This window comes from Mytilus californianus, unplaced genomic scaffold (assembly GCF_021869535.1).
Source record: "Mytilus californianus isolate M0D057914Y unplaced genomic scaffold, xbMytCali1.0.p SCAF_9, whole genome shotgun sequence".
NCBI lineage: Eukaryota > Metazoa > Mollusca > Bivalvia > Mytilida > Mytilidae > Mytilus > Mytilus californianus.
In genome coordinates, this window is record NW_026262745.1 from 84423917 (window position 1) to 84441979 (window position 18063).

General features: G+C 30.7%; 1 protein-coding gene across 5 annotated transcripts; it reads right to left on the reverse strand.

Moving 5' to 3' along the window:
- Positions 1-3886: 3886 nt before the first annotated feature.
- Positions 3887-17986, reverse strand: LOC127714112 (ORC ubiquitin ligase 1-like). 5 transcript variants are annotated; one of them, XR_007987562.1, is made up of 7 exons: positions 17889-17986; positions 13909-14044; positions 13490-13581; positions 12741-12953; positions 11805-11893; positions 7905-10894; positions 3887-7802 (listed from the first exon to the last, which is right to left on the reverse strand). XR_007987562.1 is itself a non-coding variant. In XM_052220089.1 (7 exons), the coding sequence occupies exons 1-7, from the start codon at positions 17973-17975 to the stop codon at positions 8854-8856; spliced, it is 1086 nt and encodes a 361-aa protein (XP_052076049.1). In that variant the 5' UTR covers positions 17976-17986; the 3' UTR covers positions 3887-8853. The 5 variants fall into 5 exon arrangements, 2 of the variants coding, with proteins under 2 accessions (XP_052076049.1, XP_052076048.1); XR_007987560.1 differs by having other exon boundaries at positions 3887-7853; XR_007987561.1 differs by having other exon boundaries at positions 7854-10894.
- Positions 17987-18063: the final 77 nt, after the last annotated feature.

Below are 18063 nucleotides of genomic sequence, written 5' to 3' on the forward strand. Positions count from 1 at the left end.
TTCTATATTTGAACATGTTGTGTACTTATTGTAAGGCCAAGTTACGAGGAAAAGAGATTTTTTAATGTAAATTTGCATTTGTTATTCTGCTATAAGTAAATTTAGAAATGATATATTACAATTAAAAAATTCACATACCTCCAGTTTTAAAACATCTACTTCAATTTGGCAACAAACTTTATGTTCCTGTACAAAGATGGGATCTTATTGATTATTGTTGCTGTCTCTCCAAGTTTTTTTGTTGTTTATTGATGGTTGGAATGCCCTTTATCGTCAAGCGTCCAATGTCCGTTTTTCACTACTGTTAGTTTCAAATGGGCCGTAATTTTTTTAACGTCCTTCGTTAAATCTCATTTTGTAGCTACCATTTACGTCAAATGGAGTACAATGTTTCTCTTTAATGTTATTTTAACAAATATTTTACCGTCAGTTGTCATGTTGGGTACCCCATTCCTACCCTCTTCATTCGGTTAGGATATCTAGCCTGGAACCATGGGAACCAGTATTGATATTTAATATGAGGGAGAAGAAACCAAGGGGCAATCAAAAATCACAAGACAAATAAAACCAACAACTTCATGGCTAAAAAGAAAAATGATAAAATAATTCTACAAAACGCTAGACAGAAAATTAAAGATTGAGTTACACGGACTCCATTAAAAGCTGGGGTGAACTTTGATAGTGTAAGCAGTTCCTGCTCCACTAGTGGCACACATCATATGACTCATTGAAAAGTAAAATTTGAGATGTCACAATCAAGGAAAAGAGGTAATCTTTGAGACAGATATTCAATAACTGACAAACTTTCTAAAGGAAGACTTCAACTTTACCATTTGCAACCCTTGTTTCAAAAGATTTCTTGTTAGCTGTTACCTTCTATCAAGGAAATCATGATAGGAAGTCCAAGTGCTAGAATATTGTATCAACTTGGTTATATATTCTCCATGTGATGGCACTGCTGGAATATTTTATCAACTGGGTTATATATAATCATGTGATGGCAATGCTGGAATGTTGCTGCACAGAAATTGAAAGTTAACAATGGAAAATTTGAAATCATCACTTGTAAAGTTTAGTTCTCAACTGATCCTCTTTGTCAGTTTCTAGATGTAAATAAAGATTTGAAGCAGACTTAATTCTGTATCTATGGCATCCTTTATTTCAAACTCAAATTAGGACAGATGCGATTAATATACTCATCTAATTAAAGTCTTCAGTAAAAAGACATTGATCACATGCCATGATATATTTATGTTTCCTTTAAAGATAATTACAGTTTTTGTTTGTTTCAGGAAATCTTTTCCTACGTTTTAAGGTTAAAGATTGCAATAAATGCAATCAAAACTGTTATGTTACTGGCTTGATAGCTATATCTTCCAAGCCTCTTCTCTAATGATGTGTATTTTTGTAAACCATACTGTCATAGAGGGTCATCTACTATTGTAGACAAAGGAAGATAACTCCCAATTCAAAATATTCCCTAAATGTTTTCCAGTACATTGTAAGTTCCTGAGAAAAATACTACAAAAATTCACTATGCAGACAGATTGACACATGGGTAGAGGTAAATCAGTTTACCATCTCCCTCCGAGCTGGAGTATAAAAATAAACATTTATATGTCTGAATGAAAGTGCCCCTAATTCGTGGCAGTTTGCATCCGAGAATAATGGATGCATATGTAAAAGTGTGTCCAATAAATACAAGTGATATAACAAGTTATTGTTATGAAATGGATCCCAAAATGGATGGTGTTGATTATAGAATTATATTTAGGTCTAGAACATGAACCCATCATCCTGCTTTAAAAAATAGGCCAGTAAGTTGAGAAATGTAACATAATAGCCCTCATGGTAACGGTCTGTAGGAAGATGTCTCATACATATTGAATAATGCTGACTTACAGCTGATCATGATGAGCATGTTTGATGGGATAGCTATTTGGGATAAAGATGATTTCCGTTTAATTATTAACAACTTAGTCCAACACTCTGAAAAAAGTCTCAGTACAAATTGAAGTATTGCAAATGATCAACAAGTCCACAGTAAGGCCACAGTAACCATTTACAGGAGAAGGTCCAGTAGTGGCTAGTTTTGGCCTAAAATTTGAAATGCATCTGATGAAAGATTTTTGACATTTTTTTAACACTTAAGGCCGTCTTCATTTGGAACCCGAGTTCTGACTAGAGTTCCATATGAACAGTAAATAATTTTGAAGAGTAAGGTCTCTAGATAACCGGAAGTACAAGGCCCCTACTCTGAATATGTTTGCATTCAAATTTGATTGGATTGACGTCATAACATCCAGGATATCATGTCGATCTCAAAGAACCCTGCCACAACCAAGGGCTCCTCGAGTTCTAATGGCGGGAAAGCTAATCCAATCATAACAGGTGGTATATATGACAATGTCAATCCCATCTACTCTAGATATCCATTCGAAGTTACCCTAAGTGTCTACTTCAGCTGATTTAATTAGTTTGTGTTAAAGATTTGAAAAGATTTGGTCATTAAAGGCACTCATATTCAAGCTTAAATATGAAAAATGTATCAAATATGCCATAAAAGGACACTTTTCAGATGGTTTTTGTCTAATATGTAAGTTGCCGCATTCGTGTTCAGTCTCAACCTTTATACATGTTATGAATTATCATCAAATACAACATATATTCAAATAATAAGATTGAACACAAGTGCGGCCACTTCCATTTTAGACAAAAAATTTCTAAAAATTAGCACAAATGCTAAAATTGTGAAGATTTCAGTAATTTTGCATGAAATAATGATGCTAGTACCTGATGCATGTGCATTGTATTGTCCAAAACAGCCCATATTTATGTAACAAAAGTATTCTAATTTCCAATAAATAGTTAAAAGTTAACAAATTTGTAAAAATTCTATATTTTGGGGCCAAAAAGAGGTCTTACTGGGCCAACTCCTTCAGAAATTAATGTTGGCTAGATGTTACAATGGATGAGTGCTTAAAGTCCAGTGGCAAATATTGCATGCATATCTAGAAAGAGAACATGTTTATGTGATAGGAACATTAAACTTCCATTGTACAAACCAAAAACATAGAAAACAATGTTCCAGATTTTAAACATCTTGTTTACAAAGCAGCTGTCTGCAGGAAGACACATCACCTACCAAGACACATTATTTTGACTCTTAGACACTTAGTCTGCTCTTTCTCCTAAATGCCACATGCTTTTCAGAAAAGTAGCAAATACCAATTTTCAAGTCATTTATTTGACCAAGCCAGGGACCAAATGCCACATCTTCAAAGAAATGTAACCAATTCCACTAGACCATCAAATCAGTAAAAATGTTAGAAGTGGTTTTTTTTGTAATTCCTATAATTTTTTTTATATTGGATGTGCTGAGATCACATGAATGCTTCCAACCTATTGCCTAACTCCAAAAAAAATTTAAAGAATTTTGTTAATGGGACACAGATGTCCCCTCCCTGCTTGTAAATATACAGCAAATTCAGCAATTCTTCCATTTATAAAGGGACATAACTTGAGCACAGTAAAATTGATGCCAACCAAGTTTGAACTTAATTTGTGTTTGGTGGTATTTAGCATTGTGTACAAGTATCATTTGGTTGAGACAATCTAAAGTTAGAGAATAGAAAGATGTACGTATGGACAGACAAGAGTAAACCATAACATCCCCTTCCCATAGCGGCATAAAAATATTGTAGATCATCCTAGACTTACTTGATTTGTATCTATCATTACAACAAATCAAAGTCAGCTCAATACTAACAGGTCTAACTAGGAACAAGTGAACAACTGTTGGATTTTAGGAGGATTGAATTATGGACATGGATATTATCTTAGTGGACGAGGAGATGAAATGTGAGAGGATGAAATAAAACAATGGTTAAAACTAGCATTTTAATTTTTGTCAGTCATTCTGCTACAATATGTACCAGTATCACAATAAATCTTGCATAATAAGTAGTTTTGAAAATTCCCTTTTCAATATACATACACAAAGTTAAATTTACAGTATACCTGTACAGTTCTTGTGACAAAGATTAAAAGTTAAGTCCAAAGTCTAAACACAATATACATATATTTAATAAATAAAAGTAATCAATGCTAAATCTGTATTTCAAACTGTATCAGTACAGAATAAATTACTATATAATTAATATAAATTAATATGGTATGAAACATTTAAAATGTGTAAATTGGTTAAAAAACTAAGTTATACAATCCTTGTTAAATATTCCTTAAAGGATCAGTCATTCACATTTAAATAATTAATAAACCCTGTCTCATTCTTTGGCTCTTATTTTACTGCTACCAAACATATTTGATAAGGCCACACACATTTATTTTTAGTTTTGGGGATTTCAGGGAGAGACGAGAGGTGAAAGTAAGCAAATGTTAATTCTTTTCATGAAAACATTTCTATAATAAACTGATGAACAAATTTCTAATATTACATTTAACTACAACTTTAATTTCTAATTATGAATTATGGCACGCTTAAATATTACATTTTTCATTTAATTTTGATCAGTAAATTAGTCTTCATCTTTACACATACATCTAATCGGGAAAAAAGTAGGGCATTAATACAATTCAGGTTGACCATCATGGATGTTGAGGAAAAAAATTCTATGCCTATGCAATTATTAAGAATAATAAATACTTTGATCCCGCTGCAAATGTTTGCGCCTGTCCTGGGTCAGGAGTCTGATTACAGTAGTTGTCGTCTGTTTATGTGGTTCATACGTGTTTCTCGTTTTTATATAGATTAGAACGTTGGTTTTTCTGTTTGAATGGTTTTACACTAGTAATTTTTTGGGGCCCTTTATAGCTTGCTGATTGGTGTGAGCCAATGCTCAGTGTTGAAGGCCGTACCTTGACCTATAATGGTTTACTTTTATAAATTGTAACTTGAATGGAGAGTTGTCTCATTGGCACTCATACCACATCTTCCTATATCTATTTACAATTGTCAAAGGAGCATTATTGTGAAGATCAGTTTTCTAACAATTATGACCTTTTGTATAAATTATTTTACTCCGACAACATAAAAAATCCTATAAAAGGTTTATATATGATTAAACATCATCAAGTTACACAACTGTCCTCATCCTTTGGACTTTTGGGGCATAGTTATCTCTAATAGGCAATTGTAGTTTATATAATATCTTCTTTTTTTTCATATAAATTTAATCCTTCATTCTTTAATACAAAAAGACAGAATGAGACTTCATATCCATACTTGACTAACAGATGTTCCTCCTAGCTATACAAATTCATCAGACCTACTCACTTTCCCAATTCATAAAAAAATCTATACCAACTGAGATTCAAGATGGCTGCCACAATTTTTAGATCCTTTAAGTTCTTTTTTTTCACCTACCGGTATTAAAAGTTGATACTGATTACGGAATCAGATTTATAAAAAAACATACTTCCAATTTTTGACCCTAACAGATATGAAAATGAGAATAAATAATAAATTTTTATTCAATTTTGAAGAATAAAAAATAAAATGCAGGAGACCTTCCTTTTTGAGATAAGTTTAAAATTAGGCAATAAAACAACTGTAAAATATATGTTAAAATAGCACCATAGGTCAGAATTATACTTCTGTAAATGCTTTGAAATGCTTTGTACAAAAACCAACACCTTAAATGCAAAGAGATGGATAAAATTTCATGTATAATGTATTTAAAAACGAGTGCAGAGAAATTTACAAGTGCAGTGTATTAGACATACTACTATGAGTAGGGTTATAAAATGTTTGTTCATGCTTTCATATACGATGAACAATTAAAGTTAATGTTCTCTAATTCACGCAAAATTTTGAAAATCACAACTGCACAAGTTACAAAGCAAATGTAGTCTTTTCGTTCCATTACAATTTGTGCTGTTGGAAATCTAATGTTTACAAGCTTTTGTGACAAACAGCCAGCCAGATTAAAGAACAAGAGAAAAATATTTAGCTTATCTTGATGATACAGGTACTAAATATATATACGAAAATGACTGATAAATTATTTAAACATGAAAAATATTTTATAAATGGTATATATATATGACTAACTGGCCATGATAACAAAAAAAAAACAACTTTTTACAATACAATATTTATAAGTATTACCTTGACCAATCTATCAGCTGTTTACTTCAATAATTCATTTTTAGAGTAAGGAGTAAGAGTAGCAAATAGATGAGTCAATTACAACATAATTTATAGGCAAACAGGACTTGATATTAATACTTGCAAGCAGACAAATTTATTGTTTATTTTTAACAGTTTGGCTATTTTTGAAAAAATAGACAATGCAACAGGGCTAAAAATTAATGCTGTTGGCAGATCACGATTTTGTAATATTCAAAAATGAGTGTTTAAATAATGAATTAAAAAAAATGAGATTTAACTAAGCAATTCAGATACATGTAGCTAAAAAATTTCAAGGCATTAATCTTTCTTTCTTTGGTCATGTCACTATAATGTCTATATAGCTAGCAAGGTATATATAAAATTGTCAAAATAAGAGTTCAACACATTTTTTTTTAAATAACAATATGTTTTCTTGAGTCAATATATATATAAACAATCATGATTCAGGCTATGATAAATCACAAGCATGGTGTACAGATTGTACATGTAAAATAAAGACAAATCAAGTGAGGTATAGATCAGTGACACAGAAACATGATAACATAACAAACATACAATTTCTACAGAATGTGTCGATCTCTTAAATGCCTTAATTACAAAAAAAATATAGTAAAACAATGTTTTCACTCTTACATTAATACATGAATGGTAAAATATGTAATTCTACAAGTGCAAAACATAATGATTTATATCTTAGATTTGTCTATACAATATTATTATAATCAATCAACTGGTATTTTTGTCAGCTCTTATGAATATTCAGGTTGATAGCTGAATTGTTATTGAATATACATAAAAAATTTGCTTACAATATAAAAAGTTAACTCCAAGCCATAAAGATGGGACTCATATTTGTCACTTGACTTTCAATTAGGAATACATAATATAAGGCTGTGTCAAAATATCAAATGGTTCCAATGACAAAAACTAGAAAATATCCAAAAAAGAAACAGTAAAAAGATGATAGAGGCTATCAAGATGACATATCAGGACAAGAAATAAAAACATAAAACTAAAAATTGAATTTGACATTTTCAATAGATTTTCTTCAAGATGAGTTTAGTAGAATTAAGACACACAAGATTATATTTTAAAAGATCAACGATAAAAGCATAAATGTTCCCAATTCTATTTTCTCTCTTAAACTATATTTACTGAGTGACGATAGAAACACAACATATCAATCCCAAGCCCCCATAAAGATAAAGATACACTTATTTTCTTTAAAAGCAACTCAGACATTTGACTATAGTATACATGTATGTTATATAATAATTTGGTCTCACATCAATGCTTTTCTCTGCTCAATCTTTGCCATTAGTCCCCCCATAGTAGTTAAAAGGCATAAAAGGCAAAACTCACAAATTATATATCCATACACTGGAACAAATACAAAGTTTGTATATCTGTATTAGTTATTTTATAAGCTTTGCTAGAGGGACTCATTATGGTAGAAATTTGACAACAAAGTGCAATTTCCTTTTTTTCAAAGGTAGAATTTGTAAATGTTTTAACCTGAAAATTGCAGGAAATGTTTTGTATGCATATCATAAGATGTCTTTAAAATCTAACAATAATTGGTCAACTTCCAAAGATCTGTTGATTTCTAATTTTCATTAAATAGAAAATACATATAGTAGTTGTGTTTCTCAGTATATAATCATTATATATCCCTACTTTACAACTAACAAGGAATGACCTCAGTATATAATCATTATATATCCCTACTTTACAACTAACAATGAATGACCTCCGTATATAATCATTATATATCCCTACTTTACAACTAACAATGAATGACATTGAATAAAATAATCATATGGGATAAAGGTCAATAAGTTACCAACCCAATAACACAAATGAACAAAAATTGACAGCTTTGTATAATCAGATCAATAGGATATCACATAAAATACTGTATAGCAATAAACAATATCATCTGTTCAAAAATCATTGATCTACAAAGGTGACAAGATTTATATAAAAAAAATTAAAAAAAGTCATTTGTACAAAAAAAAATCTGTACAATATTATATAAATACAACTATGTGAGAGCAAACATTACACAAATTTTGGACAATTTTATAACAACAGTTCTAAATTGATCTATGCTAGAAACATTTTGACAAACCAAAAAACCTAGACTTCTGAAAGTTTTCTAAAAACTTGATGCTTAAAACAATTACCTTAAAAATCTATCTAGCGTAAATAAAAAAACAAAATAAAAAAGTTCAAATCAATAACTGTAACTTAAAAAATGAATCAGACAAAAATATTCATACAATGCATTACTCTAAATTTCGACTACATGTATATTGTAATGAATGATGTTGTGTTTCTTATGATGTGCAGTGCAAACATTTTTGACTTAAGAATTAAATAATAAATTTTCTTTTATATTTCACAAGTATCCCTGATAGGACTAACAAAAATATCTTTGTGATGAACAGTACTATATATGCTCTACTTTTTAAAATTTTAGAAGTAGATTTGATATTTAAAGGGTCTTGTAATGCAAATTATACTGTACTTAAAAAGTACCTGTTATAGTATTAAGTGACATTTCCTATGACTAAGACTTTAGAAGAAGCTATATAGCCTTTGCAAGAACTGTGTGAATACTTAATATGATCTACTGCACAATTTATCTAACATATGAAATAACTTCAATGAAACACAATAAAATTATTCATAATCTTTTACATTTTACGCGTAGCCTTGATAGGACTAAGTGACATTTCTAAGTCATCACTAGAGTCAAACAACCTTTTCTTTGGTTCTGGAAGGTAAGAGTCTGTACCGTTACCTAAACTTGAGCTATTGGAGATATAGCTATAAGCCGATTCTTGTATAGGTTTGAGGGAGGCTGTAGAAGATGGTATATATGATGAACTGTATCTTGTATTGGAATCTGTATACTGTGAACCTGTAAATGAGACGGGATACTCAGGATTAGACTGGGTAGAGCTATACTTGGTTAATTCTGTTAATGGAATGTCTAAACTTGACGACCGTGTTCTCAAACCTTCCGTTGAAGCTCGGTTTCTTGGATTGACACCCAAATCAACATCTGTATAGGCAAATGTTGAATGTGCTTTAACAGGCCCGTGAGTGCTAGTTGTATACAAAGAAGATTTATCACCACTATACAATGCTGAGGATGTTGTGGTAATGCCTTCTGAACTAACAGGGTAAGTGCTTGGGATATTAGACATACCCGTTTTACCTCGTGATAATGAAGAAACCGTTGTACCCATATCAGAATAAGACCGTGATCTAACAGACTGTGGCCTAGGAGGAAGTGAGGATACATAATCCTTACCGTGACTGTCATCACGTAACGAGCTGTAACTCGGCAGTGAGCTTCTAACTTTGTAGTCTCTAGGAATATCATCAGCTGTATGGCTTACTAAACTCTCTGCTGGTTTAGACATATATAAATTATCTAACGATGGACTTCTACCAAACCTTAGAGAAGTCGGATATTTTTTGTTTACAGATGATGAATATGTGCTTCCAATATCATTATCATCTTTAAAGTTAAGTGAGTCCAAAGATGCTCTGTGTTGTGGAAAGTCCTTTGTGTATTTCATATCTGTTGGCAAGGCACTTTCTGTTCGATCACTCCCTGTTCTATAAGTAGCACTGTACGAAGGAAGACTAGATGGACCGTATAAATCACTACTACTAGTCGGACCATTACTGTTATAGTATTTTGAAGAATATGTACTCTCTGGTATGTATGTTCCTATATCATCTAGTAATGAATCTCTAGACTTAAAATCGTGAAGATCTTTTGTTTTATAATCATCAACAAAGTTATCAGTATTTTGATAGGTTTTGGACGGTAAATCCATGCTGGAATCATCATTAAGATTGTGAACTTTCTTTTCTGCACGATTAAGTAACTTCATGCAGTCGGTAAAGTCCGGTGTTAGAGAAATATCTAAATCATCCAGTTCCCTCTGGATCTGTTGTGTGTCGTCAAATCCTTTATCTGTTCTATAAGATTTACGAGGATTTTCAAGTGCAAAACTATCATTCAAACTCTCATCATGTCCATTTGATGACCTTTTCCATAAATTGTCATCAGTTCGTTCATAAGACTTAGTCTTTGGAATGTACATATCACTGTCATCTTTAGAGAAAGATTTATAACTTCTATTGTCTTCAATACTGCTGGGTTTCGACAGATTCAAAGAATCATTCTGTGACTTTTTCAGAACTCCTTTAACTGGAGATGATAAGCTGATAGATGAATGTTGTTTCATTGGACTAGGCATTTCTAGGTCAAAGGAAGTTGTGACATTTTTGTCATGTGGTAATTCAAATGTTACCCTCTTTCCTGATTTTCCGTTTACTTTACTGTAGCTATTAGATTGATAAGAACTTAAATAGTCCCTCTCGTTAATGTTTCCGTTGCTGCTTTTTAAATTTGATTTTGTAGTTTTATATGACTTAAGATATTCATCATCCAAAGCATGCCTGTAAGACTCACCGTTGACAACAGGTTCCGTAAAGAGTTTTCTTTTTGAAGGATTATCATACGGCTCTTGACTGGCTAAGTAATCTTTGTGGGCTGAACTTTGGTTTCTGTCCTTTCCCCTATAATTTTCTACATCCTTCTGTAATTCTTCAATGTATTTATCACTTTTCTCCAAAGCTTTATTTAGTCTCCCATTGTCTTTCTCTAAACTCTGCACTTTTGTTTCCAGGGTTGAAACTGTGGTTCTTCCATACCTAAAATATAACATCAAAAAAGTCAATAAACCTAAAATAAAATATTCGACTGTTTGAGATTGTTCTGCCACTGTTTACACAAATTGTCAATGTATTTATTATACATTTTCATCTTTTTTTCTTTGTTTTATAGACATTTATGTAATTTGCTCATTGTTTACGGTTTTTGAAGGCCGTACGGTGACCTATAATTGTAAACTTCTATGTCAATTGGTCTCTGGTAGTAGGATGTCTCATTGACAATTATATTACATCTCCGTTTTTATTATCAACTATACACTTGCTTATATACTGATTATAAAATTGCTGGTTTATTTTAGAATTAACTAAACCCATATGATTTTTCTGACACTTAATAGTCAGAATAAATCCTGAAATGTAAATCCAGATTCATTTGTAATTTATAATCAGGTAAAACATATTTCCATTCTCAATTTTACTTAAGCTTCTGGTTTATATTCTTGCCTAATAATTGAAATAGCATTGTAGATTCATGAGGAATTTTCAATAATAAAATCATTTCAATTTTAAACTGTTTCATTTCATAAATTAAATAGTTTTGTTTTATCCTAAAACATGTGACATAATTTCATTTAGTTTATTCTGTTTAACTATTTAACATTTCTGTTTTGACATTTGGTTTGAAAACAGGTCACCTCATCTTTATCATGTTTATATATATCTAAAAAAGAAGTAAATGAAATCTATGAAAAATTAATTGATTCTTGCAAGACACATTATTTTGACCCAAAGCAGTCTTTGCACTAATTCCTAAATACTGTGGATGTGTGCTATAAGCAGGACACCAATAACCAATTTTAATGGTTTTATTTGGTCAGATTTCATACCCATTGTTTGACAAATATTTTCAATGCAAATAAATAAAGGAATCATCATTACTTATTCTTACCTATGAGGAGATCTGCTGGACATTTCAGTTCTCAGTTTCTGATTTTCATGGTTGAGGTTAATATTTTCATCCTTCAAAGAATTATTTTCCTGAAAATCACAAATAATTAAATTCTTAATTCCATCAGAAAATATTCATGATGTCTTTTTTTTTTTGTAAAAGCAGTTTTCCCCCATACAAATTGATATTTAAGATACATGAAGATTTGGTATCTTCTGCCATCTTCGATTATAATGTATACAAATTTTGAGAGAATAGTGTATTTGATTTTCATTTTTAGAAATGAAGAAAATTATGTATTTTATCATATAACTATGATTGTTTTCAAATAGACAGAACATTTTTGTTTGATTCAATTTTTTTACAACTGAGCCATATATGGGGAGATAACTCAAGATACCACAATTTTCATACAGTAATGTGTAGTACATTTATTTATTTTGTTTTGTAGCAAGAAAAAATGTCCACAACCCCAATTTTCCTTTTCATTTTCTGAAAGCATATTTTAAGTTCTATCTTTTCATATCTTATTGTAAAATTTATTGTTCAGTTTTCTTTGTATTACATTAAATTTTTTTTTCAGTGTATAGTTTACACAAAATATGAGAATTTCAGACTACGATGACTACCTGTAGCTTAAAAAAGGCCCTGTGGCCAATACTCTTAAGTTATAGTTTTGATAAAAAGCCATGACATAAATGTTATTTTGGCAAATTATTAAAAATATTTTTTTGTCCGGATTTTACTATATACTTAAGGTCTTTTAAAGGACTCCTTTTTGATTTGATTAGCTAATCAAGGTTATTATTAGGTTTCAGATTTTCAATTACTTCTGCCTTGAGCAACACTGAATAGACATTAATTTTCGAAATCCATACTTGGTGCAGAAAAATTGGTACCATTAATGTTATTACTTTAAACTTTAAATAATTTTACCTCTTTAACCTTTGACAAATCTGATTTGACTTTTTCATACAGTTTTTGTGCATCCTGTAACTTTTTGGTCAAAGTTAACATTGTTGTAGCGTCAGACGGTTTATCCCTTGGGCCTAACACTTTTCTATTCCCATCTTTTGCCATCTGATTTCTAAGCATTTCATTTTCTGCTTTGAATAGATTAAGTTCAGATGACAATCTCTCAAACTCATCCTAAAAAATAAAATAAAAATCCTCATGTGGTATTACTAAATACAATTCACCTGTTCAGCCATAGGTTAAAAGGCTACATAATGAAAGAAATTTCTTTGTCAGATGATGTTTTTACAAGCCAACCACAGTGTGAAAAATTAAAGGGCATATACATGTAGTTTTACCCTTTAAAATTCTTTAGAAATATAAAGTTTTGCTTTATCATGTCTGAAACCAATTATTTGTGTAGGTAAAATCTGATGGAACAGATTGAAAAAAAACTTAACTAGACTAAACATAGAAAATATATGGTTACCATGTTTGTTATATTATTCTCTTAAATCAAATTATGTAAAATGTATGGCCATAGACTGGAATTTGTTTTTCATTGTAAATTTCATTATTCACATTGACAACCATGAAAACTGTGTTATATTGTTGGTTGATTATTCCCTTTGAATGCTGCTATTTAGCTAATCACAACCCTTTGATTGATGGTTTATAAGATATTCTCAGTTTATTTGGATTCTGAATAGTCTAATTATAACATACTATACCTCATATTCCTTGAATAGTAGGTCAAATCTTGCTTTTCTTAGATCTGGATTACTCATTTTGTCCTTGTCGTTTTCTATATGATTTAGTCCACCTGAATAAATTTAAAATACACATGAAAATATGATATATGCAGCAGGTTTATGTACTATGTAAATTGCATCTGGAAAATTGTTTTTTTTTTATTGTATTTCAATTTTCTGTATCAGCATTGGACTTGATTTTTGGAAAGAAATTATACGATTCTTTTTTTGTTTTTGTATTAGCACTGTAGTTTCTAAATAGCTATATCTTGATACACATTTCTTGAGCTGAAAGAAATTTGTTAACCCATGCATTGTTACTAAAATGTTTCAAACCAAAACATTTCCCATCCCTTCAGTTATATTGTTTTTCTTATAATTACATCATTAAAATTTACCTATGATCAGCTTTAAGGGTTTCAGTGTGTTTATATCTGTTCTACATGCAGGACATTGTTTATTTCTTTCCAACCAAACATCCATACACGGTGAACAGAAAACATGATTGTTTGGACACAAAACTGGTTTTTTCACCTGAAATAAAGATTCACATAAAAGAAGAATGTACATACAACCATTATTCATATTTTATTTCAACTGCTTTAAACATAAAGCTAAAATAGAAATATAAAGCTAAAATAGAAATATAAAGCTAAAATAGAAATATAAAGCTAAAATAGAAATATAAAGCTAAAATAGAAATATAAAGCTAAAATAGAAATATAAAGCTAAAATAGAAATATAAAGCTAAAATAGAAATATAAAGCTAAAATAGAAATATAAAGCTAAAATAGAAATATAAAAAAGAGGCAGAAGATACCAAAGGAATAGTCAAACTCATAATGAAGAAGTGAATACAATCAATGGCCACCCTTTTTGTTATTTAAACATCAAATGTATAGGGAGACAAAGACAGAATACTTTTAAATTTAACATTTTTAATAACATTCAAGTCTAACGACAGTTTTTAATAAGTTCATTTGGCCAACTAAAATTAGATTATCCTTCCAGATTTTTGAAAAAAAAAACAAAATTGGGTGGGAGGATTATATTTTCTTATTTTTGTTTCATACAAAACCCTTTTGTGACGTGTTCTTCATATGCAAAGTAAATAATAATCTTATATCATGTATTTATTTATATATAAGGAATCGTATATAATTTTTCAAATTCTTAAATAAATATGTTTGATTGGCAACCAATGTTGCTGCTTAAGAAGCCTTTTTTTAGTAAATAGCAAAAACTTTTAGACTACAATGTACCTACACCAACTTTATTTTGCTTTCTAAGCTATGGTTTGTAGTGCCCATATTATGAAGCAACTGTGCACATTGATACATGTATGAAACACTACAAAATGTAGTATTATGAGTACAGAGAGAAATGAAAACTCAAATAGTGTTGAAAACACTAGGGTTGATGCTTTTAAGATTCTTAAGCAAGGTGCAAATATATTTACAACGTAAAACATGAACTTCACCAAAAATGGAAGTTGTTTAATGACTCTATTGAGGGCCTGGGGACAGAGGTTGTTTGCAACAAAAAACAACAGCCTTATAAGGGTAAAACTAAGGGCTTGCTATAAAACATTTTGTATGATGGGCCTACTTTTTGTTGTCAATATACGGCCATACAGTTCATGCTTGTATCAATTTCTTTATTCCAGTCTTATTTTTTTGTATCAAATGTGTTCCACAATTCTTGGGCTTTGGATATATATATCATTCACAGTCCAAATTTCCTGTCACAAATTCATTGTTTAAATAAAAAAATCTATGATTTTCTAAGCACAGAAATTTGAGCAGGATCTGCTTACCCTTCTGGAGCACCTGAGATCACCCCCAGTTTTTGGTGGGGATCGTGTTGCTTAGTTTTTAGTTTTCTATGTTGTGTCATCTGTACTATTATTTGTCTGTTTGTCTTTTTATTTTTGGCCATGACGTTGTCAGTTTGTTTTCGATCTATGAGTTTGACTGTCCCTCTGGTATCTTTAGTCCCTTTGGACACCAGTAATTACTTGTAACTCGGATATTTCATGCCCTTCGATTCTCTTAATCAATATCTATTCTTTGAAGATGATGTTGTCATTATAGAGCAGCAGAATATGTCGACTTAATAATTTTGGTAAAATTACTAGAAGAAATAAGAAAATCTAAATTTGAAACTGGAAGTCTTGATGGAAAAGAAATTATCGCTGGTAACGGAAATGAACACAAGCCGGAAATCGAAAATTAGATAATAAAAAACAAAAACGGGGCAGGCCGATTTCAGAGGGGCGGACAGGGATAAAAACTGTAAATTAATTTTTATTGGCCTTACAGTTTTCTTATAGCATTAATCTTTATGAACTTAGATTGTCCTTCTCATTTACATTTCTGTATCTGCTTTTTAAATTTGATAAAATCTAAATGAAAAATGCTGACTTACCGATTCTATATTTGTGTAAATAAATTTTGATGATCGTTTATGGCCCATTGTTTAGCAATTACCAGTAACAACTAATTATGACACCAGTTGATATTGTTGATAAGCTTTGGGTCATTTACTTGTCATAAATATGTCTCGAGGTAAAAAAAATCTTACAATGGAGGATTTTGGGGGGGGGGACTCAGGTGTCAAACAAGTTATTCAAATCATACTCTGTCAGGGTTGGCAAAAAACCCGGGTTTTATGAGTATTTCCCAGCCCAGTGAGAAATACTGGGAAAACCTGGGTTTCACTGGGTATATAAAATACTAGCCTGAATTTAAAGAGGATTCAGTGATCAAACACATTCAAGATATTTATAAACATATTTTGATTTATAAATGAGTTTACTTGTTTGAGAGTCTTATAATACAAGTGTTTACATTTGAGAAGTTATTATTCTAGCAACTCTGAGAAAAGTGTACATGAAGACACAAAGTTATTAGACAAATATTAATGGAAAAAGCCTTTCTCAATAATTTTTCTAAAAATCTATTAAATCATCCTTCTGTCTCGATTGGTCAAACTGATAACATAAAGCCAAATAATTCATTGTTTTCAAATATATATAACTAATATTAAGAAATAACAATTACATGTAAGAAAAATCACTTTTAAAATAATTCATATGTACATCACTAATTAATAAGTAATCATTCGGATTAGAACACAGACATGTTTATATAACAATAATCAGCCTTTTCATTTCTATAAGTGTTAATGACATGACCCTGTAGGGTGTTTATTAAGCAATATGATTGCATAGCAATTTAAATTTACAATTCACTTAAACACTGCAATACAATGCATTTTTTCAATGCATTTTTCAAAGTTTGGATTATTGAAACAATGCTTGGAAATTAACAAGATATCCCAAAATGTGCAAATCTTGTATTCTGCCTACATAGAAATAGTGGAGAAGAGAATGAAATTGAATTTCCAATCTTCTAGATTTCCTCTCAATAGTTATCTGTACAAAATGTATATATAATTAGCTATAATACTATGAAACTAAAACAAGTCTTTACTATTTAGCGTTGAATTAATCTTAAAAAATCATATTGCCCAGTATTGCCCATTTCTGGGATAATACACCTAATCGCTATTTATTCCATTCCGGATAAGTTCTAAAATTACACAACTTTTTCATCCAGTTGAAGCTATCTGGGGCCCTGTTTAAACAATGCACCATGCATGATACTTTTAAATGAGATCTGTTTAAAACATCATAAATACTTCAAACAAAATATTTTTTGACTATAATTTGAGTTTCGATAAAGTGGATCATAATCTATCAAAGTTTCGTATTGATCGCTTTCTAAATTTTTCCCTCCCGCAGCTCGTTACGGATGACCTTTGTTGTTTACCTGTTTAAGGCCTGTTGACCCAAACAGGAAGTTGTCTAAATTACTGTTTTTTCTGGATTGGACTAAATAGCGATAAGGTGTATTGCCCAGCCCGGAAAAACTGGGTTTTCCTGGGCGGGTAATACTTTGCCAACCCTGTTCACATAATATATAATGAATATTTTATGATTTCTTTGGTCCAGTATATTTTTTCTACTTGTGAGTGCTATATCTTTACCTTTTTACAGCAACAACTTGGAATCATCAGTTTTACAGTAATTTGTTGACAAAGACTGAAAAGAGTGATTAGCAAAATCTCTAGACTTCATTATTTAAACAAAGTTTCCAAAGGCTGAAGATTAGAAATTTTGATTTTGATTACAATTCTAGGATGTCTTATTCAACAAAATGCTGTCTTTCACGAATTCGTTTATTTCCAGAACTGGAAAAGTAGTTGGCTTCCCTAGAAACCGGCGATAGCCAACCGCCAATATAAATATGTGTAATAGTGAAAGAGAAATAAAATACGAAAACCTTATCTTATCAATAAGAACACAAAATCATACTTTTCCCAAACAGATTTGACATGATATAGGTAGAGTAAATGCTATTGTTCCATGCTTGTCAGTTCTTGCTCGCACATCAGCCGCCATCTTTCCAAATTCCGGAAGCTCATGCGGAATGATATCTTTGTTGGACTTTTTAAGGAAAACATTTATTTGAACATATTTAAATAATCAA